This window comes from Malaclemys terrapin, chromosome 20, assembly GCF_027887155.1.
Source record: "Malaclemys terrapin pileata isolate rMalTer1 chromosome 20, rMalTer1.hap1, whole genome shotgun sequence".
Classification (NCBI taxonomy): Eukaryota; Metazoa; Chordata; order Testudines; family Emydidae; genus Malaclemys; species Malaclemys terrapin.
Genome location: NC_071524.1, coordinates 11,468,268 through 11,487,837, shown reverse-complemented (window position 1 = coordinate 11,487,837; position 19,570 = coordinate 11,468,268). Strand labels below are relative to the sequence as shown.

Sequence of the window (19,570 nt, the reverse complement as noted above, 5' to 3'; positions counted from 1 at the left end):
GACTGAGCTGCTTTTAGTCTCGCTCGCTCTCAGGCAGATTTTCCAGCCCTGGAATCATTCTCGTAGCTCTTTGAGCCCTTTCCAGTGTGTCCGCAGCCCGTCTGAAGTGTGTCCATCAGAACAGGGACGTGTGCCCCAGGCTGCATTGAGCGGTCCCACCCCCCGGCCTTGCTCCTATAGGATCCCCCTTGGCCGTTCACCCGAGTGCACTTGTGCAGTGGTCTGCCACCAGACGCAGCGCAATCCGGTTGCTGCCTGTGGCACGCCAGGCTACAGCCCCACCCCGAGCTGGCTGCATGCGTGCGGTTCTGGGCCCCCGCTGGCCGGCCGGCCCGTTTAGCTGCCGGCACTGGTTGCAAGCAAAGCGTGAGCCCAGCTGCTCCCTGTGCTCAGAGGGTTTGGCCTGGCTCTTGAAATCAATAGGAAGGGGGGCAGGGTACACTGGGGGAGTATGCGGGGGTGCAGGGCTGTATGCTGGGGGAATGGGGGGGACACACCAAGAAGTGGTACGTGCCTAAATACCTTCAATGCAGAGGGTCGGGGTCCTTCCACAATCAGATGCTTTGGACAACGGCTGTACTGAGCTGCCCTGGCCACGCTGGGAGCTAAATCCATGACACCGTCGCATCTCTCTCTCTTCCCTAGATAAAATAAAGGCTCCTGGGTGGCCAAGCTGAGCTCCAAACTGGGTTTTAGCAGCCTGGCCCCTCAGCACTGTGCCTTTTGTTAGCTTTGTGCTTTGCACCCCTGCCTGGCTTCCCGTTCAGCAGCTGTGCAGGACTTGCTTCACCGGCCCATTTATTTTAACCTTTCGTCCTGCTCCGAAGCTGCTGGGGGTTGTTTGAGTCGCTGCAGTCTGGCCTTAAGAAACGCAAGAACCTCAAGGAGCGAGCTGGAGCCTGCTGGCTGGGGAATGTGATGCAGGCAGGAGGGAGCATGGCCCAGGGGTTAGAGCACTGGACACCTGATTCTATTCCTCGTGCAATGCCTGGGCCTGCTAGGGGACCATGGGTGAGTCATTTCCCTGCTCCGTGCCTCAGTGTCCCTATCTGTAAACTAGAGACAAGGCTGCTGACCGGCTTTGCAACGTGCTTTGAGCTGGACTGATGCACAGCTGTAGCTGCGAGCTAGGAATCAATGATAGGTGGAGCCTTTAATTCATAAGGCACCAGCAAGCCCTGCAAATCTCAGCGGTGTTAAATACTAGGAATAAATTGCTGGCCCACGCCGGCGTGTGCCATTTCTGGGCCCTGCGACCTACTGCCAGTGGTGGCTGGTGACAGTCAAACCCTGGCAGACAAGCTCCTGTTCAGAGCGTTAACTTTATTTCAAAGGCAATAAGAGAAATACCCAGAACAATTTTGCCAGGAAGTCCTTTAATCCAGCAGCCCATTCCAGCCCTTCCCCACCAACACCCATCACCTCCGGCCCCATCAAACACACATCCCTTAAATCCCCCATGCCTCAGGACAGGGAACATCCCATCCCACTCAGATCATGCATGAGCCAATTAATGCAGCAAGGTCCTTGTCCCTCCACAGGAGCTGTGTGTGTGTGGGGGGGTGGTATCCTGCCAAAAGATCAGCTGTGAGCCAAGGGGGTGGGGGAGGGATTCTGCCAGGGAGACAGAGTGGCAAATTTTAACCCAGGATCTCCTGTCACCTGCCCCCAATCTTTCTAGTCCAGGGGTGACGAACCTGTGGCTTGAGAGCCACATGTGGCTCTTCAGAAGTTAATATGCAGCTCCTTGTATAGGCACCAACTCTGGGGCTGGAGCTACAGGTGCCAACTTTCCAGCGTGCCAGGGGGTGCTCACTGCTCAACCCCTGGCTCTGCCACAGGCCTTGCCCTCACTCCACCCCTTTCCGCCCTGTCTTCTGAGCCTGGAGTGCCCTCGCTCCTCCCCTCTTGCCCCCAGAGCCTCCTGCATGCCATGAAACAGCTGATTGGGAGGGATGGGGAGGGGCTGAGCGGCAGGACTGCTGGTGGGCAGGAGATGCGGGGAGTGTGGGGGGGAGCAGATGGGGGGGGCTACTGACATATTACTGTGGCTCTTTGGCAATGTACATTGGTAAATTTTGGCTCCTTCTCAGGCTCAGGTTGGCCACCTCTGTTCTAGTCAAGACCCGCCCAGTTCATGTAAGTTTTGAAGGGCCCATTCTGCTCATCCCATATGACCTCTTGTGTAACCCAGGCTGGAGCCTCACAAAACCTGCTTCCTGCAGGCAGCCCCTAGCTGGTGGAGCTCGCTCGGCTGGAGAATGAGGCAACAATCTCGCTGAAAAGCCAGAGAGCTGAAGGCTCCATCCTGGCTCTGAGCTGTTCCATTGGTTCCCCACCCACCGTGTTACAAACCTGCACCCCAGTTCCCAGCTGAGACTCCCCACTCACGGGCTCTCGCTCTGCATTAGCAAGGCCCCTGCTGTCCGACATCACCTGCTGCTGCAGGTCCGGCGACACCCACATCGCTTCACCTTTTCCAGCTCCCCTTCCAGCCATACTCAGCCTTGAGCCGGGGGCGGAAGGGGGAGAAAGTCAAGCACTCGTGCTCTGCCTGCAATGACATTTGCGAAGAGACACAAATGGGGGGCGGGAATATCATTCGTTGATGCACTTCACATGCTCAAGGTTTATCTGATCGCCATATTTGGGGTCGGGAAGGAATTTTCCTCCAGGGCAGATTGGCAGAGGCCCTGGGGGTTTTTCCCCTTCCTCTGCAGCGTGGGGCACGGGTCACTTGCTGGAGGATTCTCTGCACCTTGAAGTCTTTAAACCACGATTTGAGGACGTCAATGGCTCAGACATAGGTCCGGGGTTTGATACGGGAGTGGGTGGGTGAGATTCTGTGGCCTGCGTTGTGCAGGAGGTCAGACTAGATGATCATAATGGTCCCTTCTGACCTTAAAGTCTATGATTCTTTCGAGGCTTTGGAGCTCCACGGGGCTCCTCGTCAGGCCAGCTGCAGAAGACCTCAGTGCAGCCCCACAGCCGTGTCTCTTATCGGCACAAGCTGGTTCCCTCCCCCACCTTGTCCTTCTCGTGCCCCAGGACCAACCCAGCTACGCCAACGCTGTCGCCTGAACCGGGAAGACAATTTCACACACCCCCCAATTCCATTTCACACCAACTACAGGAAGAACCAACGTCCAGGGCCGTGTCCAAGTCTCATCCCAAGACACTAACTCAGCTCTAGGCTCCCGTGAGGCTGCGTTAAGAGGGGATGCAGGCTACGGCGCAGCTTGAGAAGATTCCTGCTTGTCCTGGATGTCGCAGCCTAGGTCCTCGCTCCTTGGGCTGCGTGGCTGCATTTCCTTAACAAGAAGCCACTTCCAGCTCCACCCAGGAAGGTGCTGCACTGTGCTGCACATCCTCCAGCGTTCAGGGATTCCTTTCCGCATGGTTTGGAGCAGCTCGAGCCCCTCCAAAGGCCTGACGAGTGCAGAGCGGGGCTGTATGGCCCGTGCATGCAGCGGTGCAGTAGGGATCATCCAGACTGGGAATGGCTGTGGGAGGAGAAGATGGATCGTGGCTTAGCTCAGCCGGGAGCCCAGATTAGTAGCCAGTCCTGTGCGCCTTGTGGCTAGCGGGAGGGGAGGAGGTGCACCCACACGGTTGAAGAGGGATGGGGCGAGCCTAGAAAAATCTATTGCAAATAAATGGGGTGCTGCAAAGGCCCCCCCTGCCCAGCAGTCTTGGCCCCCAGCCATAGTCCCAGACACAGAGCAGCTCCCCCCTGGGGAGTGAGGAACAGCCCCTTCCCAACAGCCGCCCATGCCCCCATCTCTGCCCTCCCTGCTCCAGCCCAGCCCTGCTGCAGGGGGGCACTCTGGGTGTGGGGGGTTGGGCTTGTGGTTGTCATTGCGGGGAGGATCACCCGGTTCTTGAGCTCGGCCGCCATGGTGACGGAGGCCCGCTCCATGTTGGTGGCGTTCTTGGGGCTCGTCTCCAGGAACAGCACTTCCTGCGTGGACACATCTTCTTGCCCTGGGGGCACGCAAAAGGCCACAGGGCGTGCCAGGCAGCTGCTGGGTGTGCGTAGGTATGGCTGCCCCCTCCCCCGGCATGCAGAGTGGGGGCTGCTACCTGGTGCCAGCTGCGGGCAGTGGTCAAACAACCGAGGATTGCAGGGCGTAGCAAAGAGGTTTCCACGCTCAGCTGCTGCGTCCCTACAGTGCTAGGAAGGGGGCTTTTAGATTACCCCTCCCCCCCAGCTGACCATGTCTTATGCCAGGATCTCCTTGTTATTCACGGGAGTCCTCTCCTCCCGCCTTCCCCAGGATTATCGGGGATAATCCCCTGGGATTTCAGGGTGTACTAATCTGCTCCTCCCAGGGCCTGCCCTTGGCCGTGATGTAATCCAGCACCTTCTTGCCGGCATAGCGGCTGGTCTCTAGCCACAGGTGCATGTTGCTGATTTGCTGAATGAGTCCTGGGAGAGGCTCTGAGAGCACCCAGCCCCTTCCACAGAACCGAGCTCTTCCCTCTGGGAAGATCTGCTGCTGGGGAATTAGGGGAAGACCATTGCCTGCAGTCTAATGCCCATCTACAGATGGGAGCAGCTCCATCAGCCTTCACCTAGTCCATCCCCAGCCAGGGTGGGATTGCGCTCTACAAGTCCATTTCCTCCTTGGGAGGGAGAAAATGGCACCTTGTGTTAAATACAGTACGCCTTCCCATCCAAACCAGACTGAGACCCACCAGCTTCTATCACACACACACATGTTCCCCCCAGAGTGGCCATTAAGTGGGAGTGACTGTCAGTCATTACTCCCCTTAGCGGGATTAGAACCCACAGCCTGGAGGGAAAGGCTCCCTAGCTCCATCCCCAAGCAGCTGAGCTAACCAGTCTCGGAGCAGCCCTTCTCTTAAAGAGACACAGACACTCCTGGCGACGCAGCTCCTGGGATTCAGCCCAGAAGATTCATTTAAATGTCCAGTGAGACTTGATTTCTACCCCTCAACTTTACAAAGTTTGTGTTGTTATTTATCCAGAGCCCTTGGCTAGCACTGAGGGGCTCTGAGAGAACACAAAGATCATTTGCATCCAGCACTCAGGTCTCCCACCAAACACATGCGGCTGCCTCTAGGGTGGAATGTGGCAGCTGTTTTAAACGACATGGAGAGCACTGCTTCGCTGAAGAAATCCTGCATTTGAGATCAGCCCATGGCAGAAGGCAGTCAGGTCTGTATTCTCTACAGAGAAGCCAAAGAGAAGGACAGTTCGTTTAAAAATTATATCCCTGTGCAGTTACCATTAAACTTTCCCCTGCCCTTTCATTGGGATACTGGAGTCTCCTTCCTTCCCCACCTTAAAATTATGCAGTTTCTGTACAGCTGTTGAAACATCTCTCATATCCCAACACAGACGTAGCTTTATCTCTGCACTAGGTGACATGATCCCTGTATATAGGGCCACTGTGCCTCACCCCAGAGGTGGCTGCATCTCAGTGCTGGGTGAGCGATGCCTGTATAAACAGCTGCCACATCACTGCACCTCAACACTGGGCAACATAACTTCAGTATAAATAGTTGCCACATCCCACCCCAGAGGTGGCTGCATCTCAGTGTTGGGTGATCTGATCCTGTCCCACCCCAGGGCTATATACAGGCTGTGAAATATTTCAGGATTAGCCACGGCCATTTTTAACCAAGGGCTACAGCAAGTCCATTCCCAGCGTAACGCAGACGCCTTCCCTTAGGAAGGGCTCCGTGGTCAGCCTCACCTGGTCCGTTCCATCATACACGCTGCTCCTCCATAGTCACTGGATGTGACAAGCTGGAAGTGCTCCCAGCCGGCTGTGTCCCACTGCAGGGCAGGGAAAGAAAGAGACACAGCCCATACTCCTTCCCACCGCCAGAAGGGGAACCCAGGAATCCTGGCTCCCAGCCCCCTGCCCAATACTGCCTCCAAGAGCTGAGGACAGAACCCAGGAGTCCTGGGTCTGAGTCCTCTGCTCTGCTAGACCACAGAACCCAGGAGTCCAGACTCCCAACCCCCAGCTCTAGCCTCTGGCCAACATTCCTCCCTGCTCTACCCACTAGACCCCACTCCCCTCCCAGTGCCTGGGAGAGAACCCAGGAGCCCAGGCACCCAGACCCTTGCTTTAACCACTAAATGCCCCCCTCCCACCTCTGATAGGTGGCAAACGCAGGGAACGCTTCAGCTTTCTGCTTTCAGCAACGTCCCTGCTGGGCTGGGACTGCCCCAGCTGTGGGGAAGCTGATGTGGGGGGAGGACGGGGGAGCAACACATGGCAACAAGCGGAGGTCACCACCCCTAGGGAGCAGCCAGCGAGGACGCCCAGGAGCGTGCTGGCTCTTAGTTCTGCAGAGGGCGCTGCTGAGCCCCCCAGACTGGCTGGCCTTGGGATGAAAGCCCCAGACTCAATTCCCAGCTCTGCCCCAACTCCTCATGTGAGACGCTGCATCTCAGGCTCCCCAGCTGCCAGGTGGGGAGAACAGTCCTCTCTTTGGCTACTTCATCTGTCAGGACTTTGGGGCAGGGACTCCATGTCTGTGCAGCACCCGGTACGACCCGGGGGAAACCCCTCACCCTGCCTGGGGTCTGTGCAGCATCCGGTACAAACGGGGAGGACCCCCTGACTCCGCCTGGGGTCTGTGCAGCACTCGGCACATTAGGGGTGGCCCGATCTTGGTCAGGGCTGGTGCAGCTCCCAGCATGAGGGGGACCACCCAGTCTCAGCCAGGGTCCATGCAGTACCCCATGGCTGGGAGCAGGCCCCTTATGCCACCAGCATGGGAGGACCCCTGTGCGGCGGGGAGTTTCAGGGGGCCATGCTTGGCACAAAGGGGCTGGCAGGTGAGTGAGATTCAAGCCCTGTGCATGGGGGACTGGCAGGGAGGGGGATCAGCAAGGAGCCTTGGACATAATACAGAGGGAGCTTTTCAGCAGCCAGCAGGGGGGAGCTGAGTGTCCTCGGTGGTGTAGGGGGCACCAGGGAACAGGGCTGGGAATCGAGGGCAGGATCAGCTGTTGGACAGACCCTGCTGCGCCCATCCCAGCTGGTAAATGGCTGCTTCCAGCCTGACAACGCCAGGTGGTTCTGAGCCTTGGTCAGTTTCATTTCTGCCGGCTCTGTTGGGGAAGTCTGAGCAGAGCTGGACAGGCCCCATGGGGCTAACGGGGGGAATGTTTGCTTCCTGACGGGGCAAAAGGGGAATCAGCCCCCACAGCCTGGTTTACAGTTTAGTAAAATGCAGGTTCTAATAGGCAATCACACACATCCTGGGCCCCACAACTGATCCTAGATCTCCTGTACCCCCAGCCCCCCACTCTGAACCCCCCAGCCCTGCCAACTTGCATTCCAGCTCCTAGGCCACACAGACAGAACCCATATCCCCTATCCTGGATCCACACAGCCTCCAGATCCCCTATAGACCCTAGCTCCTCTTGCACCCCAAAAAGGACCCCCAGATTCCCCACCCTGTGTCCCAATCCCCACAGATCCTTGATGCCCTGCCATGCATCCCATAGACCCCCCTTGTATCCCCAAACAGACCCCAATCCCCATCATGTACCCCTGCTGAAGAGATCATAGAACCATAGGGTTAGAAGTCACCGCAAGGGTCATCTAGTCTAACCCCCTGCCAAGAGGCAGGATTTGTTGTGTCTAAACCACCGAAGACAGATGGCGCCAGCCACCTTTGGAAAACCTCCAATGAAGAAGCTTCCACAACCTCCATCCGCAATCAGTTCCATTGTCCTACTGTTCTTACAGTTAGGAAGTTTTTCCTTGAGATTTAATCTGAATCTGCTGGGCTGTAGTTTGAACCCACTGCCCCTTGTCCTGCCCTCTGTGGCAAGGGAGAACAATTCATCTCCATCTTTTTTATGGCAGCCTTTCAAGTATCTGAAGACCGCTATCCTGTCCCCCCTTCATCTCCTCTCTTCCGAACTAAATATACCCCGTTCCTTCAGCCTTTGCTCACATGACTTGCATTCCATCCCTTTGATCATCCTTGTCGCTTGTCTCCGGATCCTTCCCAGTTTCTCTACAACCTTTCTATACATTGGTGACCAAAACTGGACACAATACTCCAGCTGAAGCCTAACCAGCACCAAGTAGAGCAGTACTGTCACCTCCCATGACTTGCAGGCTATGCCTCTGTTCATGCAACCGAAAATTGCATTTGCTTTTTTTGCAAGAGCATCGCATTGCTGACTCACGTTGAGGTTGGGATCAACCACAACTCCCAGATCCTTCTCAACAGTGCTGCTGCCAAGCCAGTTACCCCCTATTCTGCATTTGGTTTTTCTTCCCTAAGTGTAGCAGCTTCCATTTGTCTTTGTTGAATATCATTTTGTTGTCTATGGCCCAGTCTCCAATTTATCAAGATGCCTCTGAATTTTAGCTCTATCCTCCAAAGTATTGGCAACTCCCGCAGCTTTGTGACATCTGCGGGCTTGATCAGTGTGCTCTCTATTCCTACATCCAGGTCATTAATAAAGATGCTAAACAACATCGGACCCAGAACCAATCCTTGTGGAACCTCTCTCCAATCTGACATCATTCCATTAACTCTTTGTTTGCAGTTATTTAACCAACAGAACTCCACTGGCCATCACCTACAGTCCTCAGCTTAAACCTCTCCAACGCATCATCAGTGATCTACAACCCATCCTGGACAATGATCCCTCACTTTCACAGACCTTGGGAGGCAGGCCAGTTCTCGCCCACAGACAACCTGCCAACCTTAAGCATATTCTCACCAGCAACCACACACCACACCATAACAACTCTAACTCAGGAACCAACCCATGCAACAAACCTCGATGCCAACTCTGCCCACATATCTATACCAACAACACCAACACAGGACCTACCCAGATCAGCTACAACATCACTGGTTCATTCACCTGCACGTCCACCAATGTGATATATGCCATCATGTGCCAGCAATGCCCCTCTGCTATGTACATTGACCAAACTGGACAGTCACTACGCAAGAGGATAAATGGACACAAGTCAGATATCAGGAATGGCAATATACAAAAACCTGTAGGAGAACACTTCAACCTCCCTGGCCACACAATAGCAGATGTAAAGGTAGCCATCTTACAGCAAAAAAACTTCAGGAGAGATTCCAAAGAGAAACTGCTGAGCTCCAGTTCATTTGCAAATTTGACACCATCAGATCAGGATTAAACAAAGACTGTGAATGGCTATCCAACTACAGAAGCAGTTTCTTCTCCCTTGGTGTTCACACCTCAACTGCTAGCAGAGGACCTCACCCTCTCTGATTGAACTAACCTCGTTATCTCCATACTGATTCTTGCCTGCATATTTATACCTGCCCCTGGAAATTTCCATTACATGCATTCGACGAAGTGGGCATTCACCCACGAAAGCTTATGCTCCAATACATCTGTTAGTCTAAAAGGTGCCACAGGACTCTATTGCTTTTAACCAATTATGTATCCACTTCATGGTAGTTCCATCAAACCCACATTTTTCCGGCTTACGTATCAGAATGTCACGTGGGACAACTGTGTCAAAAGCTGAAGTCCAGGTATATGATGTCCACCACATTCCCCCTACCCACCAAACCAATTACCCTGTCAAAGAAGGAAATCAAGATGATTTGGTATGATTTCTTCTTGCTAAATCCATGCTGGCTGCTAGTGATTAACCCATCATCCTCCAGATATTCCCAAATGGAATGCATGATGTTATCTGATTAAAATATGACCATATAGATCATTTTTTGTATCTGAAGTTATGAGTATTGGCTCTATACCTCAAAAAGAACAGGAGTACTTGTGGCACCTTAGAGACTAACAAATTTATTTGAGCATAAGCTTTCGTGGGCTACTGCCCACTTCTTTGGCTGCATCTATACCTGGATTTCAAATGTTGGCTCCTGGGGTAAAACCCACGAGGTAACACCCGGCATAGCTTGGAGGGACTTAGTCAAATTAAGTGGTTCATCAAGAAACACTTAACTGACAATGGACCATGGGAGATGCCCATCTACACTGAATGGCCTGTCCTGCAAACCTGCTGTCTGGGGTACAGGTAATGGCTTCTACTGTGTCCAAACCTTCATGTGTGAACATGTGACTTGCCCATGTGACTCCAAACACGATCTTGTCATGTGCAATTTTCCACTAGTTGTGCTGAGGGCTTTGTTGGAAGCAATGGGTTTCCCACCACAGGGCAGAAGATATAAAAGGCCCTGGAAACCCCTCCATTTTGCCTCTTTCCTGCTTAAACCTCTGGAACATGGACTATCCTAATGGGAGCATTCTAACCCAGGGACTGAGGTCCTGCCAATGATTTGGAAGCAGCCAGAGACTTGACTTAAGCCAGCAGTTTATTCCATCACTGCTAGGAGCCTGAACCAAGAACTTTGCCATTACTGTATGTAACTGATTTCTTTAACCAATTTTAACTCTTCTTTCTTTCTTTCTTTCTTTCTTTCTTTCTTTCTTTCTTTCTTTCTTTCTTTCTTTCTTTCTTTCTTTCAATAAACCTTTAGATATTAGATTTAAAATTGTTATTAAGATGATGTTAAAAAAAAAGTGAACAGTAGAGAGTTTAAGCATAGAGGGTGGGGATAGCTCAGTGGTTTGAGCATTGGCCTGCTAAACCCAGGGTTGTAAGTTCAATCCTTGAGGGGGCCATTTAAAGATTTGGGGCAAAAATCTAACTGGGGATTGGTCCTGCTTTGAGCAGGGGGTTGGACTAGATGACCTCCTGAGGTCCCTTCCAGCCCTGATATTCTATGATAGAAGTTTTTGGTTATCAGCGAATAACATATAGATTATCGAGGGTGCAAAGTTTGGTTTAAAATCGGGGGGGCATAAGGAATACATAATCTGTAATATCCCCGATTGGGGGTAAATGGTTGATGGGTCAAAGTACAGACATTGAGATATGAGGGTATGAAGTTCATAGAGTGGCTATGTTCGGGTGTGGAGTATAATGAGCGGATATGAGGATGGATTGACCCTCATTTGGTGAGATTTAATGTTCAGGGAGTTTATGGTTCCAGTTCATATGATCCAACGGAGAACGTCTCTTGGTCCCTTTCTCGTAGTCAAAGAATGATGTCACTCTGGCTCACGTTTCCTGTTGGTGGCCGGTGATGTGCTTGATGTAGATGTCCCTGGACCATTGGATGGTGTCTGAGACCATGAGGCGCCACATGAGCCGTGCGTAGCATCGACCGATCCTGCAGGACACGCTCATTCCAGGGGGTCTCAAGCGCCCAGGGCTCCGACGATCAGGGCGTTCATCTGCACCTCGTAGCCCTTCGCTCTCAGGGTGTCGGCCAGGGGGCGTACTTTTCTAAAGGATTAGCAACAGCATGATTTTTGGGTAAGATCTAAGTTATATATTGACCTGTGTGTGTGGCTGGTCCTTTGGGATCAGAAGAACCTTTTATTTGAAGAGATTGGTTTTAAAGGACCACTCATCTCATAGTGTTTTCGGTGGTAATACAAGAACTGGAATGCCTGAGAAAACTGCTTTTATGACTTCTTGTTAGCCAGTGGGGTGAAACAGAAGTTTGCTTTTGTTGCTGGTTTGATATATCCTATGGGGGATTAGCCACCAGTCTTGGGGTGTATCTGCCCTAGTTCTGAGCAGGTTGTTCTGAATTTGGCATTCTCAGTTGAGGGGTGCCATCAAACCTGAATCACGGCCTCAGCTGAGTCTGGATCCAACCCCCTGATCTCATGGGTGGGGGAGAGAGGTGGGGGTCAGGAGCTGTGGAAGGCTTCTCAGGTTTGCAGCTGGGTCTGTGTTCATTCAATGTGTTGAACCTCTGAACCAGGCTCCTAGCTCTAGCCACTAGACCCCACACTCCTCTTCCAGAGGCCATAAAACCCAGGAGTCCAACTCCCAGCCCTCCCCCGCTCCCCTTTTCTAACCCACCAGGCCCTACTCCCCTCCCACAGCTGGGAATGGAACTCAGGAGTCCTGACACCCCTGACCAGGGCCGCCTGGGGCGGGGGCAAGTGGGGCAATTTGCCCCAGGCCCCGCAGGGGCCCCCTCGAGATTATAGTATTCTATAGTATTGCAACATTTTTTTATGGAAGGGGCCCCCGAAATTGCTTTGCCCCAGGCCCCCTGAATCCTCTGGGCGGCCCTGCCCCTGACCGCCATGGACTCTGCCCAGTGCGCACTCACTATCTGGAGTTTGATAGTCTTCCACTCCAGCTTGATGGTCCGGATCTTAAAGCCCACCCCAGTGGTACTGATGGAGCTGTCCAGGTTGTTGTCATCCTAGGGAAGAGAGGACGGACAGTGAGTGATGGGGCAGGGGGAGCCCAGCAGCGCACCCCAGACTGAGTGCTTCCCCCTAACCAGATCATAGGCACCTGCCTCTGTCACCCTCAACACTGCACCTCCCGCCCTCACAGCCAACATGGTATCCCTGTGCTGCCCACCCCACAGCCCCTGGGAACTTCACAGCAATAAAAGGCTTAGAACCTGCTTCACCCTGTTCCAAAAGCCTAGCCACTGGAGCTAAAGGAGAATCCTCATCAGCTCTTAGCAGCATAGGGGCTAGGACACACTGATGAGCAGTTCCAATTCCATCCTGGAGAGGACAGTGCTTCACCACCCTCCTAGTGAAATAGTGTTTCCTAATATCCTAGACCTCCCTCCACTGCAACTTGAGACCATTACTCCTTGTTCTGTCATCTGCCACCATTGAGAACAGCCAAACTCCATCCTCTTTGGAACCCCCCTTCAGGTAGTTGAAGGCTGCTATCAAATCCCTCAGTCTTCTCTTCTGCAGACTAAACAATCCCAGTTCCCTCAGCCTCTCCTCATAACTCATGTGCCCCAGCCCCATAATCATTTTTGTTGCCCCCTGCGGGAGCAGGGCCTGGGGCAGAGCCGGGGGTCGAGCACTCCCCGACACATTGGAAAGTTGGCGTCTATGCACATCCTGATCTGATTTGCCCCTCTGTTAATCTGAAGTCCACAGGAACATGAGCTAACTCCGGCTTTTGGATAGAACATCTGCAGATGTCGGACCACAAGAGTGCCATGGCAACAAAATGACATATATGATAATAAGCTGAGCTCATGAATACACTAACCAATAGGAGAAGGACACTAGCAGAAGGACACCCCAATATTAGTAGGGTGAGGAAATACAAATAAGGAAGAGGGGAGAGACCCCTTCGGAATATGCATTAGACGTAGTGCTGTCAGTGTCACACGGTATAAAAGTTGAATCCCAGCCTGTGTGCAGGAAGAGAGGCAGATGTAGGCCTTGGGAGGTGCCAGGATGATGGCCACACCAGTGATGATGAGGAAGGTGATGGTGATGAGGAAGATGATGGCTAACATTTCAGGTTGTTCTGCATGGGATGGTGTGAGTAGACAGATGTACATTCTGTATTATCTCGATCTACCTTACTGGGCTAGAGTGTCTGGGACTTTGTTAAATGTGTTAATTAACTATTGTAAATATAAAAGGGTTCCTATAGGGCAGGGGAGGGCAAACTACGGCCTGTGGGCTGGATCCCGCCCATCAGGGATTTCAATCCAGCCTGCGGGATTGCCAGCACCGTGGCGCAGTGGGGCTAAGGCAGGGTCCCTGCCTGCCCCCCTGGCCCCACGGCCGGCACAATGTTTCTGCGGCCCCTGGGAGGAACCACGGCCAATGGGAGCTTCAGGGGTGGTACCCACAGGCGAGGGCAGCGCGTGGTGGAGCCACCTGCCCCACCCCACCCCCAGGAGCCACTGCCGGACATGCTGGCCACTTCCGGGAGCGGCTTGGGGCCAGGGCAGGGAAGGAGCCTGCCTTAGCCCCGTTGCGTGCCACTGCCACCCCGGAGCCACTTGAGGTAAGCGGCGCCGGGCCAGAGCTTGCACCCTGAACCCCTCCTGCCCCCCACGCCCCAGCCCCTGCCCTGAGCCCCCTGCTGCACCCCATCCCCCTGCTGCACCCTGCACCCCAACCCTCTGCCCTGAGCCCCCTGCTGCACCCCAACCCCCTGCTGCACCCTGCACCCCAGCCCCTGCCCTGAGCCCCCTGCTGCACCCCGCACCCCTCCTGCACCCCAACCCTCTGCCCTGAGCCCCCTCCTGCACCCCGCATCCCTCCTGCACCCCAACCCCTTGCCCTGAGCACCTTCTTGGGCTGCGGAGAGAGGACCCCAGTGACCTGACCAGCCAGTTCCAGCCAGTGGGGAACAAAGGATGGATGAGAGGAGTGGCTGAGTGGAGAGGTGCCCCGGTGGCCTGTTTACCTGGGACAGAAAACAAAGGACAGAGGCAGGACTTGGGGGAGATGATATTGCAGGGGTCAGCAACCTTTCAGAAGTGGTGTGCCGAGTCTTCATTTATTCACTCTGATTTAAGGTTTCGCCTGCTGGTCATACATTTTAACGTTTTTAGAAGGTCTCTTTCTATAAGTCTATAACATATAACTAAACTATTGTTGTATGTAAAGCAAATACGCTTTTAAAAATGTTTAAGAAGCTTCATTTGAAATTAAATTAAAATGTAGAGCCCCCCGGACCGGTGGCCAGGACCCAGGCAGTGTGAGTGCCACTGAAAATCTGCTCGCGTGCCGCCTTTGGCACGTGTGCCATAGGTTGCCTACCTCTGTGAGATGCCCTGCTGGAAGGAGGAGGCTCCTGGACTGGGGAGAGGGAGCAGCTAGTGCCCGCCTGGAGACGGGAGAGACCTAGATGTGCTGTGCTGAGGGTTGCTAGGCCGGAGGCCCTGAGAGTTTCCTGTGCTGGGTTCAGATGCTCAATAAACCCTCCTGTTTTACACTGGCTGAGAGTCGCTCCGGTCTAGAGATCAGGGTGTGGAGGCCCTGGGGGTCCAGAGTGAGGGGACTCCCTGAGGGGGCCCATGGAGAGAGACAGGCGTGCTGAGGGCTCAGAGAGGTGCGGTTCCAGGAGGCAGAGAGGCCTACGGCTTAACCCCCAAGAGAGAGTGGGCCCCCGAGAAGGACTGTCGCACTGAAGGGAGTTCCTCCCAGGGACCATATAGAGCCGAGAGAGAACACGAGTCCTGTGAGTCCGTGACACCCTGCACCAGGGCCTGCTCCAGGGTTTTTGCCGCCCCAAGCGGTGAAAAAAAAAAAAAAAAAAAAAAGCCGCGATCGTGATCGGCGGCAGCTCCACCGCACCGCTTTCTTCTTCGGCGGCAATTCGGCAGCAGGTCCTTCCCTCCGAGAGGAACAGGGACCCTCCACCGAATGGCTGCTGAAGAGCTCGACGTGCCGCCCCTTCCCCTTGGCCACCCCAAGCACCTGCTTGCTCAGCTAGTGCCTGGAGCCGGCCCTGCCCTGCACCCTCACTCAGCCATCCCTCTCCCCCTGTCCCCATGTGTCCCTGCACCCCACTCCCATTCAGCCCCCACCCTATTCTGTTCCCCCCTGACTAGCCCTTCTAAACTCCAGTCCCCAGGAGCCCCATGCTGTCCACCCCCACCCCCCATATCCCATGCCTCCTCACCTGGCTCCACAGGCAGCGTGCTGTGAAGAATGCAGCCTCTTCTCCTCTCTATCCACAGCTGTCTCCTCTCTATCCACAGCTGGCCGCTCCTGCACGGGAGCGGCTGCCCTCTGTTCTGGTGCCACAGTGGCGCAGAATTCCCCCACGAGTAACAGGGCTGGGTGGAGCTGGAGGGGAGTGAGGCTGGAGTCCCAGGTCCCACTGACAACTGAGCTCTTCCTGCCCACTGAGCCCAGGAGAAACAATCTGGGTTGTGAATGAGAGTCTGTCCCAAATCACGGTTGGATCCAAACAAGGAGCAAAGAAAAAGAGAGTGATTAAGCCTCATGGAGACTCCAATTCAAATTACAGGAGGTAACGTGTGACCATTACACCATGGGACAGAGTTTCTAAGAGCTTAACCCTGGAGTCGGCTTGTAGCTGGTTATTACCTGGTGGGCAGCCAGGGCCTCCCCTCCTGGTACTAATTAAAGGGCAAAATCTTTGTGAACCCAGAGGTAAGTTTGCTTGCCCCCTGGCAGATCTTATTTTCAGCAAATCTCAAAATTCTAAGAACAGGAAACACACAGTTAAGGTTACCCACATCATCTTAACTCTGCCCTCTTTCAGCAATGCCTCAATATCCCCCCTTAACACCAATACATTTCCTTTGCCAGCACCACAGCCATGGAAATGTACAAGCTCTTCACTTCCATTTACGACCTTTTGAACCACACCCCCAGCTCCAGTGGGGAGTTGGACTGACCAGGTACAACCCCAGGGGTTGTGCAGGCTGGGCCGGGCCATGAGAAGAACTGCAGAGCCAGCCCCCCATCATTCCTACCCAGAGATTCCCCCCACACATCACCAACCCCGTCTCACTCAACACCATTGCCACCTTATCAAGAAAGCCTGGGTGGGGCGAGCTCATTTTCCTAGCAGAGCTCTGAGCCAGCTGGCCTTCAGCTGCTGCCCTGTGACACCCAAAGGGTTAATTTAGAGGGAGCTGATTAGCCTCCAGGATGGCCTGGTTGATCTCCACCCACATCTTTATGGTTCTGGCCCATGTTTCTTACAGAACAAAATACGACTCGATGTCCCTTTGAGCCATTGTATAAATATGACCAAACAAATCAAATCAAGCCCACACAGCACTAAGGCTAAACCGGTATAAACACCACAACGCTAACTATGGGTTGAACACAGAGTTGTCAAGCTATGGGCAAATCAGTAACTCAATCAGTCAATGATATTGCATTGGAATCAAATCATCAATTTAGCCAGCTGATCAGAATAACACAACAGATAATCCACACTCATAAATCCTAAAACAGTAATGCGAGGAGCGGCGGCCTGTTTAGATATAAACCCGTCAGAAAAATTCATCCAGACTGTGCAATCCACACTGAACTGGCTGCAGGGCCGGCTCTGGCTTTTTTGCCGCCCCAGGCAAAAAGCCTCCAGCCGCCCCCCCAGCGCGGCAGGGGAGGGCGCCGGGGGGGAGGGCGGCCGGAGCCCCGGGGGGGGGGGAGGGCGGCAAGCCCCGGCCGGGGCTCCGCTCTCCCCGGCGGCCCGGGGGGAGGGCGCCGGGGGGGGGGGGGGGGGAGGGCAGCTGGAGCCCTGGGAGGAGGGCCGGGGGGAGGGCGGAGTGCCCGGCCGGGGCTCTGCTCTCCCCAGCGGCCCGGGGGAGGGCACCGGGGGGGAGGGCAGCCAGAGCCCTGGGAGGAGGGCGGAGTGCCAGGCTGGGGCTCTGTTTTCCCCAGCGGCCAGAGCACCGGGGGGAGGGCGGCGAGCCAGGCCGTGGCCCTGCTCTCCCCGGCGGCCGGAGCCGGAGCACCACACCGCCCCCCTCCAGGTGCCACCCCAAGCACAAGCTTGGTGGGCTGGTGCCTGCAGCCGGCCCTGCCTGGCTGAATATTTCAGTATTGAAACCAAATGACTGTTCATGTTTAAACTACAATCTTAAAGCCAATTAAAGCTTCCTCGTTAGATTGCATGATTGTGTGGGTAACCCTTCTCCTTCCCCCTCCAACACAGATACAGACCTTAGTGAGGCTTTTGAAGCAGAAGTTTAACAGCTCTCACTGAACCGTTCATAGCTGACAGTTTAGTTTCTTTAGAAGCTTTCACAGGATGAGAAGCAAATGTCAATGATGTTGTAGGGCAGAGTTTCAGGAGTAGTTAGATTTGGGGAACTATTCTTTCTGGCATCTTCCCTGTGCGGAGTTTACAGGTGATCAACACAGATGCATGTGAAATACACCTTGGAGACAGACAATGTGGCCCAATCTAATTGGAATGAGGCAGACTTTGGGCTAATCTCAGTTTGGAAAAGTCTCCCTTAACTCAGAAGTTTTCTTAATATAGCTGTTGTTACCAACCATATTCAGGATGGATGTGTGATCGCCAAAGGTATCAAAAAGGAAAGAAAAGCCCAGTTTTGAGGAGGTTTCCATAGCTTGGCCTCAGACTTTAACAGCCGGCCTCCTCAAAAGGAAAAGGGATCTCTGCACTCCTCAAAATAACTGGTTGCAAAACTTTTTAACAGAAAATTTACCCACTGCATCATGCATCCATCACCATTCTTAAAAACAAATGTGGACGTTTCATGACAGATGTCACCTCTTGTTTGCAAATAAATAAAACCTGAACTTAGCATAATACATCTGTCAAAACAATAAATATGCCTTTTGGGGCCTTGCAGTGAAAATGAGCACGTGAGTCAGGGTGGGGGAGAGCAAGCGACGGAGGGAGGGGGGAATGGAGTGAGTGGGGGGCGGGGCCTCAGGAAGGGGTGGGGCAGGGGCAAGGCCTCAGGAAAGAGGCAGGGCAGTGGGCGGGGCAAGGGTGTTCGGTTTTCTGGAATTAGAAAGTTGGCAACCCTAAATTTGGAGTGTGCTGTTGTTCATCATTTCAGACTGGAGATTTAAAAACACTGCAGTTTCCTTGGTAGCATGCCCAATAACTTGGAGTATTCTCTCCTGTTGACTGAACTGCACTTGAACTTTCTCGATGGCCTTGTGGATGGGCCAGGAAAGAAGCAAAAATAAACTAAGAAATAAAATCTCTACGTCCCCTGTAGATCTGAACTACATTTTGTCAAACAAAGTTACGTGACCAAATGGCCTTCAGGAAAGAGAGAAAACCGCATCTCAAAGAGGTAAACGACACTTTCAGTTTCATAGAAAGTCACATTCCAAGGTAGGTTAAATGGGATGACTCTGAATAAGGACAAGATTCTCCCACTGCGGTCACCTCTGACCTATTCAAACCTGTTTCACTCAGTACTGTCTCATTATTATGGAGTTGTGTTATTTAAGAAAATTTTATCATTATCATAATGGGAAAAAACCAGCCAGCCTTTTCTTCGGCAAATAATCCCAACTCAGCAGGAAAATGACCAGAAGTGGCTTTGGAAATAGATCCGAACTGGGATTTAAATTTCTAATGCTCATGTCATGTTTGGGATTGAATTCCCCTTTCCGGTTGGTGACTCTTTCATCTGCAGCCCTAATGAATCTGATTTCAGATCACAGAAATTAATGGATGATTTCCAAACACAGATAGCTGAGAACACTGCATCCATAGGCACCGGCTTGCTATTGTCCCGGGGGGGTGCACAACCCCCACTCAACCCCAGACGCCGCCCTCCACTCCACCCCTTCCCCAAATGCCTCACCCCCACCCCGCCTCTTCCCCACCTCTTTCCGCTTCCTCCCCTGAGTGTGCCCCGTCCCCACTCCTCCCCCTCCCTCCCAGTGCCTCCTGAATGCTGCAGAACAGCTGATCCATGGTGGGCGAGAGGCGCTGGGAGGGAGGGGGAAGAGTTGATTGGTGGTGCCATCGGCAGGCGAGAGGCGCTGGAAGGGAGGGGGAGGCGTTGATTGGTGGTGCTGTTGGCAGGCGAGAGGCGCTGGGAGGGAGGGGGAGGAGTTGATTGGTGGTGCCGTCGGCAGGCGAGAGGCGCTGGGAGAAGGTGGGGAGCTGGCTGCTGGTGCGTCCTAAGCACCTGCTACTTTTTTTCCATGGGTACTCCAGCCCTGGCGCACCCACGGAGTCGGCACCTATGACTGCATCATACGACGGTTGGGAGGTGGAGGGTAGGATGTGAAGAAAATAAACTCCATATGGCTTCA

At 53.6% G+C, this 19,570-nt stretch overlaps 1 protein-coding gene across 1 annotated transcript; it reads right to left on the bottom strand.

Moving 5' to 3' along the window:
* Positions 1–2,470: 2,470 nt before the first annotated feature.
* Positions 2,471–12,396, bottom strand: LOC128826367 (ras-related protein ORAB-1-like). The gene is made up of 5 exons (XM_054009615.1): positions 12,388–12,396; positions 12,157–12,252; positions 4,316–4,499; positions 3,875–3,984; positions 2,471–2,554 (listed from the first exon to the last, which is right to left on the bottom strand). The coding sequence occupies exons 1-5, from the start codon at positions 12,394–12,396 to the stop codon at positions 2,471–2,473; spliced, it is 483 nt and encodes a 160-aa protein (XP_053865590.1).
* Between the last annotated feature and the right edge of the window lie 7,174 nt (positions 12,397–19,570).